This window comes from Perca fluviatilis, chromosome 24 (assembly GCF_010015445.1).
Source record: "Perca fluviatilis chromosome 24, GENO_Pfluv_1.0, whole genome shotgun sequence".
Lineage (NCBI taxonomy): Eukaryota > Metazoa > Chordata > Actinopteri > Perciformes > Percidae > Perca > Perca fluviatilis.
In genome coordinates this window covers 20,940,186-20,962,289 of record NC_053135.1, presented here as the reverse complement: position 1 = coordinate 20,962,289, position 22,104 = coordinate 20,940,186, and the positions used below count along the sequence as shown (strand labels likewise).

Sequence of the window (22,104 nt, the reverse complement as noted above, 5' to 3'; positions counted from 1 at the left end):
TATGGGCAGCGCCAGGTAGCTGTCCGTGGCCCCGCCCCCTGTGGCTCCGCCCCCTATCAGGGCTGAGTCCAGCCTGTAGGAGTAGCCCGGGTCCTCCAGGTGTACCTGGGCGTCCATCAGACCAATCAGGCTCCGCCCCTCAGTCTGGCTCACCTGCACAGGTGAGTCACCATGCACCTGGGGACACAAAACACACACAACCTCTCATCTCTGTCTGAGTGTGTGTGTGTGTGTGTGTGTGTCTCTGTGTGTGTGTGTGTGTGTGTGTGTCTCTGTGTGTGTGTGTGTGTGTGTGTGTGTGTGTGTGTGTGTGTGTGTGTGTGTGTGTGTGTGTGTGTGTGTGTGTGTGTGTGTGTGTGTGTGTGTGTCTCTGTGTGTGTGTGTGTTGTGTGTGTGTCTCTGTGTGTGTGTGTGGTGTGTGTGCTTTGTGTGTGTGTGTGTCTCTGTGTGTGTCTCTGTGTGTGTGTGTGTGTGTGTGTCTCTGTGTGTGTGTGTGTGTGTGTCTCTGTGTGTGTGTGTGTGTGTGTGTGTGTGTGTGTGTGTGTGTGTGTCTGTGTCTTACGTCTCTTGGTTATTGAATGCATTGACTGTCCTGAACGTGAACGCACCATGAAGCGTCTCCGAGGTTACCTGTACAGGTGAGTCCCAGTGGTCGCTCTGTGTTTCCATGGAGACAGGAAGGCTGAAGTGGAAGCTGTCCGTCTCCTCCTGCTGGTCGCCATGGCAACACATCTGGATCACCTGATGGTCAACACAGACCGGTCAGAACTAGAACCAGAACTAGAGAGAACTAGAACCAGAACTAGAACCAGAACTAGAGAGAACCAGAACCAGAACTAGAGAGAACTAGAACCAGAACCAGAACTAGAGAGAACTAGAACCAGAACCAGAACTAGAGAGAACTAGAACCAGAACTAGAACCAGAACTAGAGAGAACCAGAACTAGAGAGAACTAGAACCAGAACTAGAGAGAACCAGAACCAGAGAGAACCAGAACCAGAACTAGAGCGAACAGACGAACCTCCTCGATGGTCCGGTCCAGAGAGTCACTGTGGTCCGATGAGAACGCCTCCTCCTTCTGGACCTTCCTCCTCTGCTTCTGCCAGACTAGCCAGGGGAACCGGGGACCAGGGTCTGGAGAGGGACCAGGGACTGTGGGGAACCGGGGTCCAGGGTCTGGAGAGGGACCAGGGACCGGAGAGGGGCCAGGGTCTAGAGAGGGACCAGGGACTGTGGGGAACCGGGGACCTTGGACTGGAGAGGGACCAGGGACTGGAGAGGGACCAGGGTCTGGAGAGGGACCAGGGTCTGGATTAGAGCAACAAAAAAGTAAGAATAGCTAGTTTAGTATAAAGGGCTAAGCCTTCTGTAGTAGTGTGTTTTAGGGTCTAGGTCTCCAAGAGGCTTCTTGTAGGTCTGGACACGATCCGTAAGCATACATAACTCAAACTGACATAATCTTTAATGGTCTGGTCCAGACTGAACCAGAGACTACTGACCCTGTCCAGACTGAACCAGAGACTACTGACCCGGTCCAGACTGAACCAGAGACTACTGACCCTGTCCAGACTGAACCAAAGACTACTGACCCGGTCCAGACTGAACCAAAGACTACTGACCCTGTCCAGACTGAACCAGAGACTACTGACCCGGTCCAGACTGAACCAGAGACTACTGACCCGGTCCAGACTGAACCAGAGACTACTGACCCTGTCCAGACTGAACCAAAGACTACCGGCCGGTCCAGACTGAACCAGAGACTACTGACCCTGTCCAAACTGAACCAGAGACTACTGACCCGGTCCAGACTGAACCAAAGACTACTGACCCTGTCCAGACTGAACCAGAGACTACTGACCCGGTCCAGACTGAACCAAAGACTACTGACCCGGTCCAGACTGAACCAGAGACTACTGACCCGGTCCAGACTGAACCAAAGACTACTGACCCTGGTCTGGACGCCTGATTGGCTGCGAGGAAGAAGAGGACTCGCTGGTTTTCCTCCGGTTGGTTTTCCTGTGAGCCTTTCTGTGGACCAGGGGCGGGGTCTGTGTGTGCCCCTCGGGGGCGGGACATCCTTCCTGCTGCTCTCCGATTGGTGCAGACAGCCTCTCCGGACCCGCCCCCTCTCTGGCCATCGGAGGGGTGGAGACTGGCGGGAGGTCGGCCTGAGACGGGCTGACAACATACATCACAGGTGTGTTTGTTTTAGTTACCTGGAGGGGTAGCTGGGTGGGTGTGTTTGTTTCAGTTACCTGGACTAGTAGCTGTGTGGGTGTGCTTGTTTCAGTTACCTGGACTAGTAGCTGTGTGGGTGTGCTTGTTTCAGTTACCTGGACTAGTAGCTGTGTGGGTGTGTTTGTTTGAGTTACCTGGACTAGTAGCTGTGTGGGTGTGCTTGTTTCAGTTACCTGGACTAGTAGCTGTGTGGGTGTGCTTGTTTCAGTTACCTGGACTAGTAGCTGTGTGGGTGTGCTTGTTTCAGTTACCTGGACTAGTAGCTGTGTGGGTGTGCTTGTTTCAGTTACCTGGACTAGTAGCTGTGTGGGTGTGCTTGTTTCAGTTACCTGGAGTAGTAGCTGTGTGGGTGTGCTTGTTTCAGTTACCTGGAGTAGCAGCTGTGTGAGTGTGCTTGTTTCAGTAGCAGCTGTGTGGGTGTGCTTGTTTCAGTTACCTGGAGTGGTAGCTGTGCGGGTGGTGCTTCAGGACGTCCTGTAAGAAGCGCTCCAGCAGGGTTAGCTTGGTTCTGGTGCTGCTTGGGGTGGAGACGGCGGCGCTGGATCCCCGGGAGGAGGCCCGGACTGAGTCCAGGTGTCTGAGACTGGCCAGGTGCTGAAAGGAGAGACGTGTGATGTCATTGACGTGTCACTGACTCTGATTGGATGGCTCGGGTCACATGGTTCAGCTGTACCTGGTCCAGGTTGTTGTACAGGACTCTGCAGTACCCACAGTATCCCTGTCTGCTGGGCCGGGCCCTGGATGGACCTGGTTCAGACTCTGCCCACATCCTGTCACACACACAGACCAACTCAGACCAGGATCCAGGACTTAAAATACCACTTTATATATACTATTACTTAATATCAAATAATAAACATCCATTGCCACACCCACCAGACTCCATGTAAATAAACAGTGATTTTAGCGTGTCTGTAAAGTACTACTTTGTATGAAGTAATCTTTTATTGTGGAGTTTAAAATGCAGTATTTTCTCTGAAATGTAGCGGAGTAGAAGTAGAAAGTGGCTCATGTGAAGTACAAGTACCTGTTTTATATCTATGAGTTGAATGAGCGTGTATTGTGTCAAGTGTTTTCATTTTTCTTAAATTCACAGAAAATTGAACAGAGTTTGGTTGGTGGCGGAGTCTGGACGACAGTAATCAACAGGTAAACTCACCTGCTGGTGGACTCTCCCTCCTTCCTCTGGTCACCTGACACACACACACACACACAGAGAGACACAGAGACACACACACACACACACACAGAGACACACACACACACACACACACAGACACACACAGAGACACACACACACACACACACACACACACAGAGACACACACACACACACACACACACACACACACACACACACACACACACACACACACACACACACACACACACACACACACACACACACAGAGACAGACACACACAGAGAGACACAGGCACACACAAACACACACAGAGACACAGGCACACACACACACACACACACACACACACAGGGAGACACACACACAGAGAGAGAGAGACACACACACACACAGACAGAGACACACACACAGAGAGACACAGGCACACACACACACACACACACACACACACACACACACACACACACACAGGGAGAGAGACACACACACACACAGAAGGACATACACAAAGAGACACACACATACAGGCACATAGGCACACACACACACACAGAGACAGACAGACACACACAGGCAGGCACACACACACACACACACAGAGACAGACAGACAGACAGAGAGACAGACACACACACAGTCAGTGCATTGAATGATATAATGAATAGTGTGTTTCTGTGTGTGTGTGTGTGTGTGTGTGTGTGTGTGTGTGTGTGTGTGTGTGTGTGTGTGTGTGTGTGTGTGTGTGTGTGTTTCAGTGTGTGTACCTTCATCAGAAGAGTCCGACATGCTGCTGCTGACTGGAGATCTGAAACACATTATTAGAGATGTATTTAGATATTATTATTATTATTATTATGGGATGTAAGACTTCACATTAAGTCTCAGTTTGTTGTAGTACACTTTCGTTTAGTTTACCGCACAATATACCTCACTCTGTTGGCTTAAAATAGGAATATATCTCACTCTGTTGGCTTAAAATAGAAATATACCTCACTCTGTTGGCTTAAAATAGGAATATACCTCACTCTGTTGGCTTAAAATAGGAATATACCTCACTCTGTTGGCTTAAAATAGACACAAAAGTCAGAATAAACAGCCAACATAACAGTGTTCATGATTCCTTAGCAAACTTTTTAAAAACCTTGTAAAACCAGCGTTAAACTTTAGGAAAAGGGCCCAGACTATGAGATCTGAGTGGGAGACTTGTTACCTGGAGGCGGAGTCAGTGAGTGATCCATCCAATCAGAGCGCTCCATGCTGTAACCAACGGTAACCAGTCCATGAGCCTGAAGACAGTCTGTCTGTTTGTGTAGATTTCTCCTAAAATGAGCCAAGAAACGCCTCATTTACATATTCAAGTGTGTGTGTCTGTATGTGTGTGTGTCTCTCTGTGTGTGTGTGTGTCTGTGTGTGCGTGTGTCTGTGTATGTGTAATAGACTTGTAATACTTTAATACTTTTACTGTAACAGAGTATTTCTACCGAGTAGTATTAGTACTAGTACTGCTTGTTATTGTTTACATGAGGAAAAAAACGGTCTTCGTCTCTGTGACGTGGACCAATCAGAGCGCGGCTGTATCTCCGCTCTGATTGGCTCTCTGTGTTTGAAGCTAACTCAACTAACAGCGCTTCAAACTGATGTTTATCAGAAACCCGGGTTAACTCCGGGTTGAGACGGACTCCCGGTAACCATGGAGACGCCGCTGCCGCTGGCGGTGACGTGTCCCCGCAGTTAGCCACCAGCTAGCCGTTAGCATGCTGTTAGCACGCTGCTATCCGGGCAGCCGCGTTTCACAGACGCCGATTGGCTGCTTTTGCTGAATGACGCGTTCGTTAATAACCGGTAACCGATCCGTTAGTTTACCTGCAGCCGATTGTTGTTATGTTCGGGTTAAAAATGTTCTTCCCGCCGTTCGCCGCTCAGCCGCTGTGTTTAGTTTCCGGTCTGGTTCTTCTTCTGCTGCTCCATTAGCGGTGGAGTCAGTCACAACCACGCACACAGCAGCGGCGGCGCCACAGGCCCGAGCCGGTACTGCAGCCTCAGAAACTTAATACCCACAGAATCATTATTAAACTATATGGACTAGTGTTAGCTACTAGGATGTTTTAGAAAATCATATCTCATAACTAAGGGTAAAGGCTTAGACATTTATAGGAACATTTCACTTTCATATACTGTGATTTTAATATATTTTATCATCTTATAAACACTGCTGCAGCCATTTATTTTAATATATTTGGTATTTCAGGGATGTTAAACTCTACATAAAGACAGCAGCAAATACCAGTTAATATTAGAGAATTGGCTTAAATTAGGTTGAATATTTAAAAAAAAAATGGAATAAAAGCCTTCTCTCTTCCACTCATTTCTATAATCTGTTAAACTAATTCAAACATTTGATAAAAGTTGGAGAAGTTTAGAAAAAAGACTGAATATTTTCAGAATAAAAGCAGGTAAAATTGTGGACTTCTAACACAGAACTGAAGCGGCTTAAATTGATCTTGTCTGTACTTGTGATTAAAAATCTGTTTTAAATTCACATTAAACTGTAAATATTCAGATTCAGGATCTTATAATGAAGTATTACTCAGAGTAAGTACGAGATGTATTTACAGAAACACAGAGCCAGGTGTGTGTGTTTGTGTTGAAGTGCTTTTTATTGACTTTATTAACTGTGTGTTCAGATTTTGTTGAAAGCAGCGACGTCCATCGACTGGACGAAGTCCTCGAAGGCTGTGATCTGTTCCTCCAGGAGGTCTGTTCCCACCTGCACACACAAATACAGGTCAATACACACACACACAGGTAACACACACACACACACCTGCACAGGTAACACACACCTGCACAGGTAACACACAGGTACATATACACACCTTGTCGTCTTCCACCACGCAGCCGATCTGCAGCTTCTTGATGCCGTAACCAACGGGAACCAGTTTGGCTAAAAGACACCAAAACAAACCGCAGCATTTAGCACATTATACGACAGACAAACAGACAGACAGACAGACAGGCAGGCAGGCAGGCAGGCAGACAGGCAGACAGGCAGACATCTCTGTACCTCAGCAGTAACTCTTATTCACGTTTGTGTGCAGAGCTTTCAGATCGTTAAGAGTGACATCACAGCTTCAGCCGAAAGATGGTGAGTTAGATCATCATCAAGTCTGCACACGGCACTAATCTCTACCTGAATCATAGTATGTGTATAGTGTGTAGTATGTGTGTAATGTGTGTATTCTGCTCACATTGTCCCCAGACCAGTCTGTGTGTAGTATAGTGTGTATGGTGTGTATTGTCCCCAGACCTGTGTGTGTGGGATATAATGTGTATAGTGTGTAGTATGTGTATTATGTGTGTATTGTCCCCAGACCAGTCTGTGTGTAGTATAATGTGTATAGTGTGTATTATGTGTATGGTGTGTATTGTCCCCAGACGTGTGTGTGTGTGTGTTATAATGTGTATAGTATGTGTATTATGTGTGTATTGTCCCCAGACCAGTCTGTGTGTAGTATAGTGTGTATTGTCCCCAGACCTGTGTGTGTGTGTGTGTGTGTGTGTATAATGTGTACTATGTGTAGTATAATGTGTGTATTCTCACATTGTCCCCAGACCAGTCTGTGTGTAGTATAGTGTGTACTATGTGTAGTATAAAGTGTGTATTCTCACATTGTCCCCAGACCAGTCTGTGTGTAGTATAATGTGTGTATTCTCACATTGTCCCCAGACCAGTCTGTGTGTAGTATAATGTGTGTATTCTCACATTGTCCCCAGATGAGTCTGTGTGTAGTATAGTGTGTATTATGTGTAGTATAAAGTGTGTATTCTCACATTGTCCCCAGACCAGTCTGTGTGTGTAGTATAGTGTGTATAGTGTGTACTGTGTGTAGTATAAAGTGTGTATTCTCACATTGTCCCCAGACCAGTCTGTCTGTGTAGTATAGTCTGTATAGTGTGTACTATGTGTAGTATAAAGTGTGTATTCTCACATTGTCCCCAGACCAGTCTGTGTGTAGTATAGTCTGTATAGTGTGTACTATGTGTAGTATAAAGTGTGTATTCTCACATTGTCCCCAGACCAGTCTGTGTGTAGTATAGTCTGTATAGTGTGTACTATGTGTAGTATAAAGTGTGTATTCTCACATTGTCCCCAGACGAGTCCGTCCATCTGGATACTGCGAACACACTCCTCCAGCTTGGCCATGTCCGTCTCGTCGTCCCACGGCTTCACGTCCAATAGGATCGAAGATTTGGCGATGAGGGCGGGCTCTGGGAGGAGAGGAGAGAGGGAGGGGTTGGTTACCGTGGTAACAGCATGGGGCCTGAAAGCCGCTGAGAGACTCTCTCTCAGGTAAAAAACATGGCGTCCATCAGGTAGTCAGCCGAAAGATGGTGATTGGTTCTTCATCATCAAGAGTCAGCCAATGACACGTCAGCGAGAGGCGGGACTTACTTTTAGACTTCTTGGCGGCGTACTCGGCCAATCGTTCCTCCTTCAGACGGGCGGCCTCGGCGTCCTCCTGCCAGACAAAACACAGGGAACAGTTACCACAAAAACCACCAGACTCCATGTCAATAATCAGGACTTTTAGCGTGTATAGAGCCAGCATATCTCCACCAGACTCCATGTAAATAATCAGGACTTTTAGCGTGTATAGAGCCAGCATATCTCCACCAGACTCCATGTAAATAATCAGGACTTTTAGCGTGTATAGAGCCAGCATATCTCCACCAGACTCCATGTAAATAATCAGGACTTTTAGCGTGTATAGAGCCAGCATATCTCCACCAGACTCCATGTAAATAATCAGGACTTTTAGTGTGTATAGAGCCAGCATATCTCCACTACTACTGTTTTGATGAAACATGTTGGTGTGCAGAGCTTTCAGATCGTTAAGAGTGACATCACAGCTTCAGCCGAAAGATGGTGAGTTAGATCATCATCAAGTCTGCACACGGCACTAATGTAGAATTTAAAATCAGACTTGTGTCATCTAACTGCCTTCTACGTCCAGTGTTTTTTGGGAGTATTAAGAGTCCAGGATGGGAAACTGAAGCTCACCTCCTCGTCGGAGCCGAACAGGTCGATGTCATCGTCGTCGTCGTCCTTGGTGACGGCGGCGGGGGCGGAGCCTGTGGTGGTGTCGGCGATGTTGGAGGGCCCGTACTGCCCCAGAGGCTTCTTCACACCTGGTAGGCTGACCGGAGGGAAGAAGGGGGCGGGGCTTAATCTCTGATCATGTGACACAGACACACACAATGATGTCATCAGCCTCAGGTAGCCTCCTCACCTGTTCTTCTGGCTCTGGTAGGACTTGATGTGGTTGTACCAGCGCAGGGCGTGGCACAGGTCGGCCGCCGGCGCTGCCCCGATGGCCTCGAACACCGCCACATCAGCCTGGGACGGCACGTACCTGGACAGGTAACACAGCGTCAACTTATGCTTTTATGGCAAGTTTATTAAGGTTATTAAGGCTTTTTGGGACTACTTTTACAGCAAGTTTATTAAGTTTATTATGGCTTTTTGGGACTACTTTCACGACAAGTTTATTCAGCCATTTGTGTGTCTAAATACCCGGATGTTCTGCTGCTACAGCTCCTGACCCACAATCCTTTGCGCAGCAGAACCACGTTAAGAAGTCAGCGTTATGTTGTTGGTTGCTTAACTCATATTTCAGGACATTTTAATACACATTAAAAGGTCTAATTTAAAACCCAAACAGCAGCGACAGTTTCAGTGTCAATATATTATTAAATTAAAACTATACTAGTGGTTATTGATCAGTTATCTGACGTCTTTATAGGGTTTCTGCGGACTTCATGTAGCATCTGAGTGAGCATGTTAGCACCATGTGGCTCCACGTTAACGATAGCATGGAGCTACTTCTTCACACTAAAAACTACTAAAGAGAAACTCAAACTGAACTTTAACTCTTCGTACATCAGTTGAGACTCTTTAAGACTTAACTGCGGACATTTTAGAGCCTCGAGTCTGTTTATTTGGGGTCATTTAAACATTAAAACTCCGCTAACAGCCTGACAGCTAGCTCAGCTAATGTACGGCTAACAGCCTGACAGCTAGCTAATGTACCGCAAGAAACGCTAAATCTAATATATAAATAGTAGTTATTTCACCCAGGAAACGCATGTTCGTTCCTCCGAGTGTTTAAACACAACCCACGATCTGTTTCCTAACCTTAAATAGTCCTAAATGGTGCCGAAACGTAACATGCATCGATGTAGCTGTTAGCCTCAGTTAGCTTAAGGTTGTGGCTAAAAGGGATACAGATACGACCGGAAGTTACGCTAAATCTCACAAAATCTAGACTAACATAACAATAAATGTTTCATATTTTAACTCAGGACACACGTGCCTGCTCCTCGGGTGTGTTTGAACCCAAACCACGATGTTGTTTGTCCTAGCTTAACGGTCATCCCCGTAGCTGTATCCCTTCTAGCTTCTAGCCTTTAACGGCTAACGGCTCAGCGCGGAGCCAACATGGCGGAGCCAAGATGGCGGCCGCTGGCTTTCTTTCAGCAGAACTCTGCAGAGTTTCCAGTGGTTTTCTACCGGATTTCCTCCGGTTTCTGTCGTACTGACCCTTCGATGTAGCTGCGATCCGACAGGAATCCGTTCAGCACTTTCAGCCCGGAGGCTGATTTCAAGTCACCGAAACCCATTTTGTGCCGATTTGAGGAGGAAGGAGCCGTCGGAGGAGCAAGAAGCAGAAGGAAGGAAGGAGGCGGGGAGAGCTGGTTTTATACCCGGAGACAGACCCCTCCTCGCCGGACTCCCCTAGTGCTCCTCCCCGCTGATCCTGGAGGAACAACCGAGGAACAATATTATTATTATAATAATAGTAGTAGTAGTAGTAGTAGTAGTAGTAGTAGTAGGTAGTAATAATACAAAATAAAAGTATAATATATAATATTAAATAATACAAATATAACGTGTTAACAGGGCGTGAAATAAAAATAAAGATTAATAAAAGAGATTAAATACAAACATGGAGTCACTTTATATTTGGGTTTGACCCTCATTACTGACGTGTATGTATATATGTATATGTATATTTCATGACGTCATGGAGATAAAGAAATAATATGAAAAATTACCAGTAACGTTGACCTGACTACAGGTGTATCGCCACTAGCAGAGAACCCGTCGGACCTGTCACACTGTCACGTGACGCGCTGTGATTGGACGCTGCTCTCCTATTGGCTGCTGGCGTTAGTGAAACTGAACAGCTGAGTTTCAGTCATAAACACACAGGCGAAGAAGAAGATGGGACACGCTCAGAGCTCTTCTCCGCAGGTAAGAGTAATCAGATTACAGTAAGTCACCCTGAACTCACCTGTATCTTCTGAGACAGGTGTGTCTGTGTGAAGTTTACTGGAGTAAATGTACTTAGTTACTTTGAGCCAGAAGTTTACCGTGTGTGTGTGTGCGTGTCTGTGTGTCTGTCTCTCTGTGTGTGTGTCTCTCTGTGTGTGTGTGTGTGTGTGTCTGTCTCTCTGTGTGTGTGTCTCTCTGTGTGTGTGTCTCTGTGTGTGTGTGTGTGTGTGTGTGTGTGTGTGTGTGTGTGTGTGTGTGTGTGTGTGTGTGTGTGTGTGTGTTAGGTGATCTTGATGGGTTTGGACTCTGCTGGAAAGACGACTCTGTTGGCCCAACTGCTGACAGGACAGGTGAGAGTGAACAGGTGTCTATCTGGTAGGGGTGGTACGGTTCACAAAACCCACGGTTCGGTTCGTATCACGGTTTTAGGGTCACGGTTTTCGGTTCAGTACGGTTCTTATTTTTTCTTTAACACTCCAGAATATACTTCAACATATGATATAAAGCTAAAATTAGCATATTGAAAGCATGTTGCACAAAACGTGCACACAGTGGCAGTTCTATATTGTTTTATTTCATCATAGGTAACGTGAAATCCCAAATGTTCCCACACACCAGACTATAAACGACGCTGGCGCATCCTCCAGCTCTGGGCAGCCTCTCTCCCACTGGACATCTCTGCAGGTGATGTCACGTGACCTGCAGCAGCGGCGCCCCACTCCACTTGAGGAGCGGTCGGCTCGGTGTCTCTCAAAATCTGACGAAAATCTTTTAAACTGACCTTTGTTGATCTGAAATGAAGACAGATTCAGCAACTGCATGGCCTATTTCTCGCTTAAAATGTTTTCAGAAACACGTTTCGGTGAACTATTTTAGTACGATATGAGATCGTATTCTGAACGAGACGCCATGACAGTCTGTTTTGAAATTTGGGACCAGCCAGACCAAGCCAGACCCATGTGATGCAATCGTCCAATCAGCTGCCATGGGTTGCGTTTGTCACGCCCATCCCGCTCGTCATTTCCAGTAAGTGTTTTAACATCGGTGTATAAAGTGGGCCCTACGGCAGTAAGAGGTTAGTGACCATTAACAGTGGACTGACGAACCGGGCGGTACACACACGCTCCGAACCGAGACTAGCGAACCGAGACTAGCGAACCGAGACTAGCGAACCGAGACTAGCGAACCGAGACTAGCGAACCGAGACTAGCGAACCGAGACTAGCGAACCGAGACTAGGGAACCGAGACTAGCGAACCGAGACTAGCGAACCGAGACTAGCGAACCGAGACTAGGGAACCGAGACTAGCGAACCGAGACTAGCGAACCGAGACTAGCGAACCGAGACTAGGGAACCGAGACTAGCGAACCGAGCGGTTCGGGTGTTTTTTCATGAACCGTACCACCCCTACTATCTGGAGACGGTTTCCCCAAAAAAACAGCAATTATGACTCAAATACCCTTACTGTCAGAGTGGCCAGGTGTGTATCAGAGTGGCCAGGTGTGTGTCAGAGGGGCCAGGTGTGTCAGAGTGGCCAGGTGTGTGTCAGAGTGGCCAGGTGTGTGTCAGAGGGGCCAGGTGTGTCAGAGTGGCCAGGTGTGTGTCAGAGGGGCCAGGTGTGTCAGAGTGGCCAGGTGTGTGTCAGAGGGGCCAGGTGTGTGTCAGAGTGGCCAGGTGAGTCTCAGAGTGTCTCAGAGTGGCCAGGTGTGAGTCTCAGAGTGGCCAGGTGTGTGTCTCAGAGTGGCCAGGTGTGAGTCTCAGAGTGGCCAGGTGTGTCTCAGAGTGGCCAGGTGTGTCTCAGAGTGGCCAGGTGAGTCTCAGAGTGACCAGCTGTGTCTCAGAGTGACCAGCTGTGTCTCAGAGTGACCAGGTGAGTCTCAGAGTGGCCAGGTGAGTCTCAGAGTGACCAGCTGTGTCTCAGAGTGGCCAGATGTGTGTCAGAGTGGCCAGGTGAGTCTCAGAGTGGCCAGGTGTGTCTCAGAGTGGCCAGGTGTGTCTCAGAGTGGCCAGGTGAGTCTCAGAGTGACCAGCTGTGTCTCAGAGTGGCCAGGTGTGTCTCGGAGTGGCCAGGTGTGTCTCAGAGTGACCAGGTGTGTGTCTCAGAGTGGCCAGGTGTGAGTCTCAGAGTGGCCAGGTGAGTCTCCCAGGTGTGAAAGTGACGGAGTGTTTCCTTCCAGGTGATGGAAACGTCTCCGACCATCGGCTTCAACGTGGGAACTCTGAATCTGGACAAGAAGACGTCTCTGACTGTTTGGGACGTCGGAGGACAGAAGAGTATGAGAGACAACTGGAGGTAAACAGTAAACTAGACTAACTAACTAATTAACTGACTGACTGACTAACTACCTAACTAAAGCCTGGCTCACATTACAGGAGTTTTAGGCCGATTTATGTCAGATTTACTCCTCCCGAGAATCTGAGAAAAAATCTTGTTGAGGACCTCGATCGGTTCCGATGTTCGGCGCAGATTATCTGGTAATGTGAGGCGTTCACAGGTCAGATTATCTGGTAATGTGAGGCGTTCACAGGTCAGATTATCTGGTAATGTGAGGCGTTCACAGGTCAGATTATCTGGTAATGTGAGGCGTTCACAGGTCAGATTATCTGGTAATGTGAGGCGTTCACAGGTCAGATTATCTGGTAATGTGAGGCGTTCACAGGTCAGATTATCTGGTAATGTGGCGTTCACTGATCAGATTATCTGGTAATGTGAGGCATTCACAGGTCAGATTATCTGGTAATGTGGCGTTCACAGGTCAAATTATCTGGTAATGTGAGCGTTCACTGGTCAGATTATCTGGTAATGTGAGGCGTTCACTGGTCAGATTATCTGGTAATGTGAGGTTCACAGGTCAGATTATCTGGTAATGTGAAGCGTTCACTGGTCAGATTATCTGGTAATGTGGCTTCACAGGTCAGATTATCTGGTAATGTGTATGCGCTTACAGGTCAGATTATCTGGTAATGTGCGCTTCACAGGTTAGATTATCTGGTAATGTGAGGCATTCACAGGTCAGATTATCTGGTATGTAACGTGTCACAGGTCAGGTTATCTGGTAATGTGAGGCATTCACAGATCAGATTATCTGGTAATGTGAGGCGTTCACAGGTCAGATTATCTGGTAATGTGAGGCGTTCACTGGTCAGATTATCTGGTAATGTGAGGCGTTCACAGGTCAGATTATCTGGTAATGTGAGGCGTTCACTGATCAGATTATCTGGTAATGTGAGGCGTTCACAGGTCAGATTATCTGGTAATGTGAGGCGTTCACAGGTCAGATTATCTGGTAATGTGAGGCGTTCACAGGTCAGATTATCTGGTAATGTGAGGCGTTCACTGGTCAGATTATCTGGTAATGTGAGGCGTTCACAGGTCAGATTATCTGGTAATGTGAGGCGTTCACAGGTCAGATTATCTGGTAATGTGAGGCCGCCCCAATAACATGAAACATGTTTGATATCTAGGATTATAATCGGGCGTGAAACGACTATGATTACGTCAGTACTTCCACAATAGCCAATGAGAGACAGGTCTGCAAGGAGACGGAAGTGACGGAAACTTTTGAAAAATGTCCACAAAAGCAGCTGTAGTACGAGTCCGGTGGACAACTGAGCTGGAAGAAAGGATGGTGGAGATGTGGCAACAGCACGAGTGGCTGTTTACTGTCTCATCAGAAGAGTCTCATAATCAGAATGATAAAGAGAAGAGCTGGGGAGAGATCGCTAAAGATTTGGACCTACTGGGTGAGTGTACAAAGCTGCTAGGCACTAGCTAGCAAATGTAAACATTAGATCTAGTCAGTGATCATCCGCTACATTCAGGTCTAACAAAAGATGCATTGCACATACCCTATTTTTCGGACTATAAGTCGCTCCGGAGTACAAGTCACACAGAACAACTAGCAGGGCATGGAGATGTAACTGCACCATTGACCAGCCCCTCCACCTGTGGACTTGTTCCTCCAACTCTGGCCATCTAGCTTTCAGCCCGCGATTAGCCGATTAGCTTTCTTTGATTTCTTCATTGCAGTAAGAGTCACCTGTTCTCCAGTCTCCCTCACAAGTTTCTCCCTCATTACAATCTTTCTTTCTGCTGCTCGATTACCGTTTCCGGCTGCATATTTTACTACCTGCAGTTTATCTCTTTTCTTTCTCAGTTGTCTTTAGGAGCATTCTAGTCGTCCCAAGCCTAGAGCGCCCTCTCGCGGCTGTAGACGGTAATGTTTTCAGTATGAATTAACATTTAAAAACATGTTAAATTATATATATTTTGATATATAAGTCGCACCTGACTATAAGTAGCAGGACCAGCCAAAGTAGGAAAAAAAAGTGCGACTTATAGTCCGGAAAATAGGTAGTTTGTTTGAATAATATTATCGTCCACGCTCGTTTTATTTTCTTTTGTTTTTTATTGGTACAAAAAATAAGTTTTACTACAGCAAGTTGCCGTGACACAGCATCCATTTTGTTTACATGCGCTTCCCCGTGAGATTGCATCACTTGAGATGCTAAATCTGGCGAGATAATCTTAAGAATATCTTGTAGTGTGTGATGCCCCACTATTTACAAATCTTGTAGTGTGAGCATGTTTAAGATTTGAGGGAAGACAATCTGCAAAGATTCTCCTCAAGTGTGTGCTGCAACCAGATTTATAAATTGGTTAGGATTTATAAACTCCTGTGGTGTGAGCCAGGCTTAACTAGTTCCCCTGGTGCTCCCTGGAGGTACTACCTTGATTACTGCCAGGCTCTAGACTGACTGACTAACTACCTAACTAACTACCTGCCTAACTTCCTGACTGACTGACTACCTGACTACCTGACTGACTACCTGACTGACTACCGGACTACCTAACTGACTACCTGACTACCTAACTAACTACCTGACTGACTACCTGACTACCTAACTAACTACCTAACTAACTACCTGACTGACTACCTGACTAACTACCTGACTGACTACCTGACTACCTGACTGACTACCTAACTAACTACCTGACTGACTACCTGACTGACTACCTGACTACCTAACTGACTACCTGACTACCTAACTAACTACCTGACTGACTACCTGACTGACTACCTAACTAACTACCTGACTACCTAACTGACTACCTGACTACCTAACTAACTACCTGACTGACTACCTGACTGACTACCTGATTGACTACCTGACTGACTAACTAACTACCTGACTAACTAGTTCCCCTGGTGTCTCCTCCAGGTACTACCTTGACCACTGCCAGGCTCTGGACTAACTAACTAACTACCTGACTAACTAGTCCCCCCTGGTGTCTCCTCCAGGTATTACCTTGATGACTGCCAGGCTCTGGACTAACTAACTAACTAACTAACTAACTAACTAACTACCTGACTAACTAGTCCCCCTGGTGTCTCCTCCAGGTATTACCTTGATGACTGCCAGGCTCTGGACTAACTAACTAACTAACTAACTACCTGACTAACTAGTTCCCCTGGTGTTTCCTCCAGTTACTACCTTGATGACTGCCAGGCTCTGGACTAACTAACTAACTAACTAACTAACTACCTGACTAACTAGTTCCCCTGGTGTCTCCTCCAGTTACTACCTTGATGACTGCCAGGCTCTGGACTAACTAACTAACTAACTAACTAACTAACTAACTAACTAACTGACTAACTAGTCCCCCCTGGTGTCTCCTCCAGGTATTACCTTGATGACTGCCAGGCTCTGGACTAACTAACTAACTAACTAACTAACTACCTGACTAACTAGTTCCCCTGGTGTTTCCTCCAGTTACTACCTTGATGACTGCCAGGCTCTGGTGTTCGTGGTGGACAGCAGTGACCCGGCCCGGCTGCCCGAGGCCCAGAAGGTTCTGAAGAAAGTTCTGAGTGAGAAGAAGCTGGAAGGAGTTCCTCTGATGGTTCTGGCCAACAAGAACGACCTGCCCAACGCCATGAACATCCAACAGGTAAGAAGCATATATATATATATAAATAAATAAAAAAATAAATGCTAGATGTCTCGTCCACGCTGCTGGCCAATGGAGGTCGATGTCCGCACCTGGCGGCCATCTTGCCACAGTCAGCTCGCTCACTCGTAACGTGTTTTAATGGTGCATGTACTTTTTAAATAACCTTAACTTGATACATTTTCAAATGGTTTGGTTTGCTATAAACGTCAGAGATGTAGTTATGACACTGCATAGGCCTACTTGTGAATAATTATAACCATTGACTTCCATATGAAAATAACATTAAACAGAACAGATAGGTGCAATGAACATACACATGCACAAGGTATTTATGTTAAATCAATATATAGGCTACTAAAACTCAATGTACAGAATGGCAACATGGTGCATGTTGAAATCCCCACCCTGTTGAGAGAACTACACTACTGTGGAGGAATACACATGGAGGATAGAGATACAAAATTCAATTCATTTAAATTTTATTTGTATAGCGCCAATTCATAACAAAAGGTATCTCAGGACACTTTTCAAATAGAGCAGGTCTAGACCGAACTCCTTATAACATTATTTACAGAGACCCAACAGTGCCACCATGAGCAAGACCTTGGAGACAAGGGCAAGGAAAAACTGCCTGTTAAGAGGCAGAAACCTAGGACAGATCCTTGGCTCTAAGTGGGTGGTCGTGACCAGTTGGGGAGAGAGAGAGAGAGACAGAGAGAGAGAGAGACAGACAGACAGACAGACAGACAGACAGGTGCACGGCAACAACAGTATTGGCAATGGCAGTCAAGCAGGACCATGACAGGAGGCTCCACTAGGATTGATGAGAACTTACGAGACGAGAAAACACAAGAACTCTGTGGAAGAAGTGAAGTTAGTAACATGCATTAATGGGACATGAATGTGTGCAGAGAGAGAGAGGAGCTCAGTGCACCATGGATAGTCTAGGCCTATAGCAGCTAATATAAACCAGGTTCAGGACTCACCTGATCCAACCCTAGCTATAAGCTTTATCAAATAGGAACGTCTTCAGCCTATTCTTGAATGTGGAGAGGGTGTCTGCCTCCTGAACCACGACTAGAAGCTGGTTCCCCAGGAGAGGAGCTCGGTAGCTGAAGGCTCTGGCTCCTGTTCTACTTTTAGAGACTTTAAGACATAAGTAAAGACATTTTGAGTGTCTAAAATGTGCTGTAATAAACAACACATTATATAACTTGCAGTAACAAAAACTAAAGTGACATTTAATCACATATTGATATATCAATCTTATACACCTTGAATGATTGTTGGTCAATGATACACATACCCTTTGAAGATGAGCTGGAAAGTTGAAAATGGTTGGCACAGCACCATCTTTAAGCCAGACAGTCTGTCGAAGTCCTCCTGAAGTGCTCGCTGCAGACCAGTGTCCTGTCAGAGGCAACACAACCGTCCCTTCTTAGGGCAAGCTCCCACTGCCTCCTCATCTTTATGGTTTTGGGAAACCTTAAAAACGTGAGAAATGTACCCAGATATATAAATTATTGTCAACATTTCCAACCCTTTTTTTCGTTCTTTCAACATTAACATTAACAGTAAGGGCAAAAATACACACCTAAATTATCATATGTTTGGGGTAATTGTATGTGTGCATGTATGCATCATGTATGCATGTATGTACTTTATAATAAGACAACCACACTAAACTGGCTATAAAAAGGTGTCCGAAAGAAACATGCAGCGATTGTGTAAACAAACTTCTAAAAAGCCTTGGGTCAACAACAACCTTGTAATACTATTATGTCATAGCCCTGCTGTTCCTGTGTAACAGGACCTGTATTGTACATACGACAATTATCGCAAATATCTTCATAATATTGTCATATCTCTCTCGTTTTGAGACTCCGGCGATTAAAGCATCCGTAGGCTGCACGAAAGTCTGGCATCTTCTCTGATGAAGACAGCAAGTTCCTGTATCATAATGTAAGATGTTTTTAACAAGCTAAACCGATTGGAAATCATGAGCAACTTAAGTTATATTGAAAAGAGAGAGCAATTCTGCCCCTCCCACTGATGTTAAATTGCTGGGTAGCACCTGAACTGTAATGTTAGCTTCTCGTTATTAGCCAGCTAGGCTAATAACTACAACCACATTCACAAAGATTGTAATTTAGACAAAAGATTAGTTGTCATAAAATCGTTATTTGTGTCAGTAAAATCGATATAATTGAACAGCTCGATTGTGGTCTCAGCCTTGATAACTTGCGCAAGTAGTCGTGATACGCAAGTATGCTGCACGATTAAGTCGTTTTTCGAAAAAGAAAAGCTGCAATTTCAACATGTTCAAGCATCCAGAATTATAGCCACGTTAATAATGTCTGTAAGAAACCAAACTGTTTGTAAATCTGTCAAGATTTCAGCGAGATAAGAGGATTAGTGTTTGTGCAGATCACTCACCTTCCATCAGGTACCACAGAGCCCGGCAGGAAGCTTGCCTGTGCCAAGATGGCCGCCGGTGATGGCGTTAGAGACATCTAGCCTTTATAATGTATATCTATGGTAAGAAGGGCCTGGCCAACGCCATGACCTGTCAGCCTAACCCTTACAGGTCTGTTCCATTCAGGACAGGTGGGTCTGAGTCTCACATGTCCTGTATGGATATACAGTGCCTTGCGAAAGTATTCGGCCCCCTTGAACGTTTCGACCTTTTGCCACATTTCAGGCCTCAAACATAAAGATATAAAACTGTAATTTTTTGTGAAGAATCAACAACAAGTGGGTCCCAATTATGAAGTGGAACGAAATTCATTGGCTATTTCAAACTTTTTTAAAAATAAAAACTGAAAAAGTGGGCGTGCAAAATTATTCAGCCCCTTTACTTTCAGTGCAGCAAACTCTCTCCAGAAGTTCAGTGAGGATCTCTGAATGATCCAATGTTGACCTAAATGACTAATGATGATAAATAGAATCCAGCTGTGTGTAATCAAGTCTCCGTATAAATGCACCTGCTCTGTGATAGTCTCAGAGGTCCGTGTAAAGCGCAGAGAGCATCATGAAGAACAAGGAACACACCAGGCAGGTCCGAGATACTGTTGTGGAGAAGTTTAAAGCCGGATTTGGATACAAAAAGATTTCCCAAGCTTTAAACATCCCAAGGAGCACTGTGCAAGCGATAATATTGAAATGGAAGGAGTATCAGACCACTACAAATCTACGTAGACCCGGCCGTCCCTCTAAACTTTCAGCTCATACAAGGAGAAGACTGATCAGAGATGCAGCCAAGAGGCCCATGATCACTCTGGATGAACTGCAGAGATCTACAGCTGAGGTGGGAGACTCTGTCCATAGGACAACAATCAGTCGTATACTGCACAAATCTGGCCTTTATGGAAGAGTGGCAAGAAGAAAGCCATTTCTTAAAGATATCCATAAAAAGTGTTGTTTAAAGTTTGCCAAAAGCCACCTGGGAGACACACCAAACATGTGGAAGAAGGTGCTGTGGTCAGATGAAACCAAAATCGAACTTTTTGGCAACAATGCAAAACGCGTTATGTTTGGCGGTTAAAAGCAACACAGCTCATCACCCTGAACACACCATCCCCACTGTCAAACATGGTGGTGGCAGCATCATGGTTTGGGCCTGCTTTTCTTCAGCAGGGACAGGGAAGATGGTTAAAATTGATGGGAAGATGGATGGAGCCAAATACAGGACCATTCTGGAAGAAAACCTGATGGAGTCTGCAAAAGACCTGAGACTGGGACGGAGATTTGTCTTCCAACAAGACAATGATCCAAAACATAAAGCAAAATCTACAATGGAATGGTTCACAAATAAACATATCCAGGTGTTAGAATGGCCGCGGCAAAGTCCAGACCTGAATCCAATCGAGAATCTGTGGAAAGAACTGAAAACTGCTGTTCACAAACGCTCTCCATCCAACCTCACTGAGCTCGAGCTGTTTTGCAAGGAGGAATGGGCAAAAATGTCAGTCTGTCGATGTGCAAAACTGATAGAGACATACCCCGCGACTTACAGCTGTAATCGCAGCAAAAGGTGGCGCTACAAAGTATTAACTTAAGGGGGCTGAATAATTTTGCAGCCCCCAATATTTCGGTTTTTATTTGTTTAAAAGGTTTGAAATATCCAATAAATTTCGTTCCACTTCATGATTGTGACCCACTTGTTGTTGATTCTTCACAAAAAATTACAGTTTTATATCTTTATGTTTGAGGCCTGAAATGTGGCAAAAGGTCGAAAAGTTCAAGGGGGCCGAATACTTTCGCAAGGCACTGTATATATATTTATATATTTATTTATATATATATATATATATATATATATATATATATTCTGTCCATGAAAAACTTCCCAAAATGTGAAACACGAAACATAGGAACTCAAGTTTCTACTGTTATTCTCAAATTATTCAGACTGTTTATCACTCATTTACACCCTGGACTCTCCCTCCCTCCCTCCCTCCCCCCCAGATCTCCACCCAGCTGTTCCTCCCCCAGTACGAGGACCGGCGTTGGGAGATCCAGGCCTGCAGCGGTCTGAAGGGTCTGGGCCTCCAGCAGGCCTTCACCTCCATCAACAAACTCATCAGACACAACAGACATCTTATATAATTATAGATAATTATATATATATATATATATATATATAGATATATATAATTATAGATAATGATATATATATATATCATTATCTATAATTATATATATATATATATATATATATATATTATACTCAATTTGTTTCACTGTAAACAGATGTCAAAATAAACGTGAAAACATGATTGATTCTGGGTTTTTTCTCTGTGCGTGTGCGTGTGTGTGTGTGTGTGTGTGTCATTGTGTGTGTGTGTGTGTGTGTGTGTGTGTGTCATTGTGTGTGTGCGTGTGTGTGTGTGTGTGTGTCTGTGTCATTGTGTGTGTGTGTGTCTGTGTCATTGTGTGTGTGTGTGTGTGTGTGTGTGTGTGTGTCTGTGTCATTGTGTGTGTGTGTCTGTGTCATTGTGTGTGTGTGTCATTGTGTGTGTGTGTGTGTCTGTGTCGTGTGTGTCTGTGTCATTCTGTGTGTGTGTGTGTGTGTGTGTGTCTGTGTCATTGTGTGTGTGTGTGTGTGTGTGTCGTGTGTCTGTGTCGGTGTGTGTCTGTCATTCTGTGTGTGTGTGTGTGTGTGTGTGTCTGTGTCATTGTGTGTGTGTGTGTGTGTGCGTGTGTCTGTGTCATAGTGTGTGTGTGTGTCTGTGTCATAGTGTGTGTGTGTGTGTGTGCGTGTGTCTGTGTCATAGTGTGTGTGTGTGTGTGTCTGTGTCATTGTGTGTGTGTGTGTGTGTGTGTTCTGTGTCATTGTGTGTGTGTGTCATAGTGTGTGTGTGTGTGTGTCGTGTCATTGTGTGTGTCTGTGTCATTGTGTGTGTGTGTCATTGTGTGTGTGTTTTTGT

At 45.5% G+C, this 22,104-nt stretch overlaps 3 protein-coding genes across 4 annotated transcripts in view; 1 reads left to right on the top strand and 2 right to left on the bottom strand.

Moving 5' to 3' along the window:
• Positions 1–5,341, bottom strand: part of zdbf2 (zinc finger, DBF-type containing 2) — a 7,637-nt gene extending 2,296 nt beyond the window's left edge. The window contains exons 1-10 of one of the 2 annotated variants that reach the window (XM_039793673.1): positions 5,247–5,341; positions 4,594–4,703; positions 4,148–4,188; positions 3,398–3,431; positions 2,912–3,008; positions 2,675–2,832; positions 1,949–2,178; positions 1,022–1,308; positions 631–741; positions 1–177 (exon numbers count right to left, since the gene is read on the bottom strand). The exon at positions 1–177 is cut by the window's left edge and continues 158 nt beyond it. In XM_039793673.1, coding sequence (XP_039649607.1) covers positions 1–177; positions 631–741; positions 1,022–1,308; positions 1,949–2,178; positions 2,675–2,832; positions 2,912–3,008; positions 3,398–3,431; positions 4,148–4,169 — 1,116 coding nt within the window. In that variant the 5' untranslated portion in view covers positions 4,170–4,188; positions 4,594–4,703; positions 5,247–5,341. The remainder of the gene's footprint in view (positions 178–630; positions 742–1,021; positions 1,309–1,948; positions 2,179–2,674; positions 2,833–2,911; positions 3,009–3,397; positions 3,432–4,147; positions 4,189–4,593; positions 4,704–5,246) is intronic. The other variant, XM_039793674.1, reaches the window with a different exon arrangement.
• Positions 5,342–6,017: 676 nt separating this feature from the next.
• eef1b2 (eukaryotic translation elongation factor 1 beta 2) lies at positions 6,018–10,138 on the bottom strand. The gene is made up of 7 exons (XM_039793685.1): positions 9,985–10,138; positions 8,675–8,797; positions 8,446–8,581; positions 7,837–7,903; positions 7,527–7,652; positions 6,260–6,327; positions 6,018–6,150 (listed from the first exon to the last, which is right to left on the bottom strand). Exons 1-7 carry the CDS (start codon positions 10,062–10,064, stop codon positions 6,064–6,066), a joined length of 687 nt encoding a protein of 228 aa, XP_039649619.1. The 5' UTR covers positions 10,065–10,138; the 3' UTR covers positions 6,018–6,063.
• A 286-nt stretch (positions 10,139–10,424) lies between these two features.
• arl11 (ADP-ribosylation factor-like 11) lies at positions 10,425–21,302 on the top strand. The gene is made up of 5 exons (XM_039793686.1): positions 10,425–10,698; positions 11,004–11,069; positions 12,897–13,012; positions 16,495–16,672; positions 21,143–21,302. The coding sequence occupies exons 1-5, from the start codon at positions 10,669–10,671 to the stop codon at positions 21,281–21,283; spliced, it is 531 nt and encodes a 176-aa protein (XP_039649620.1). The 5' UTR covers positions 10,425–10,668; the 3' UTR covers positions 21,284–21,302.
• Positions 21,303–22,104: the final 802 nt, after the last annotated feature.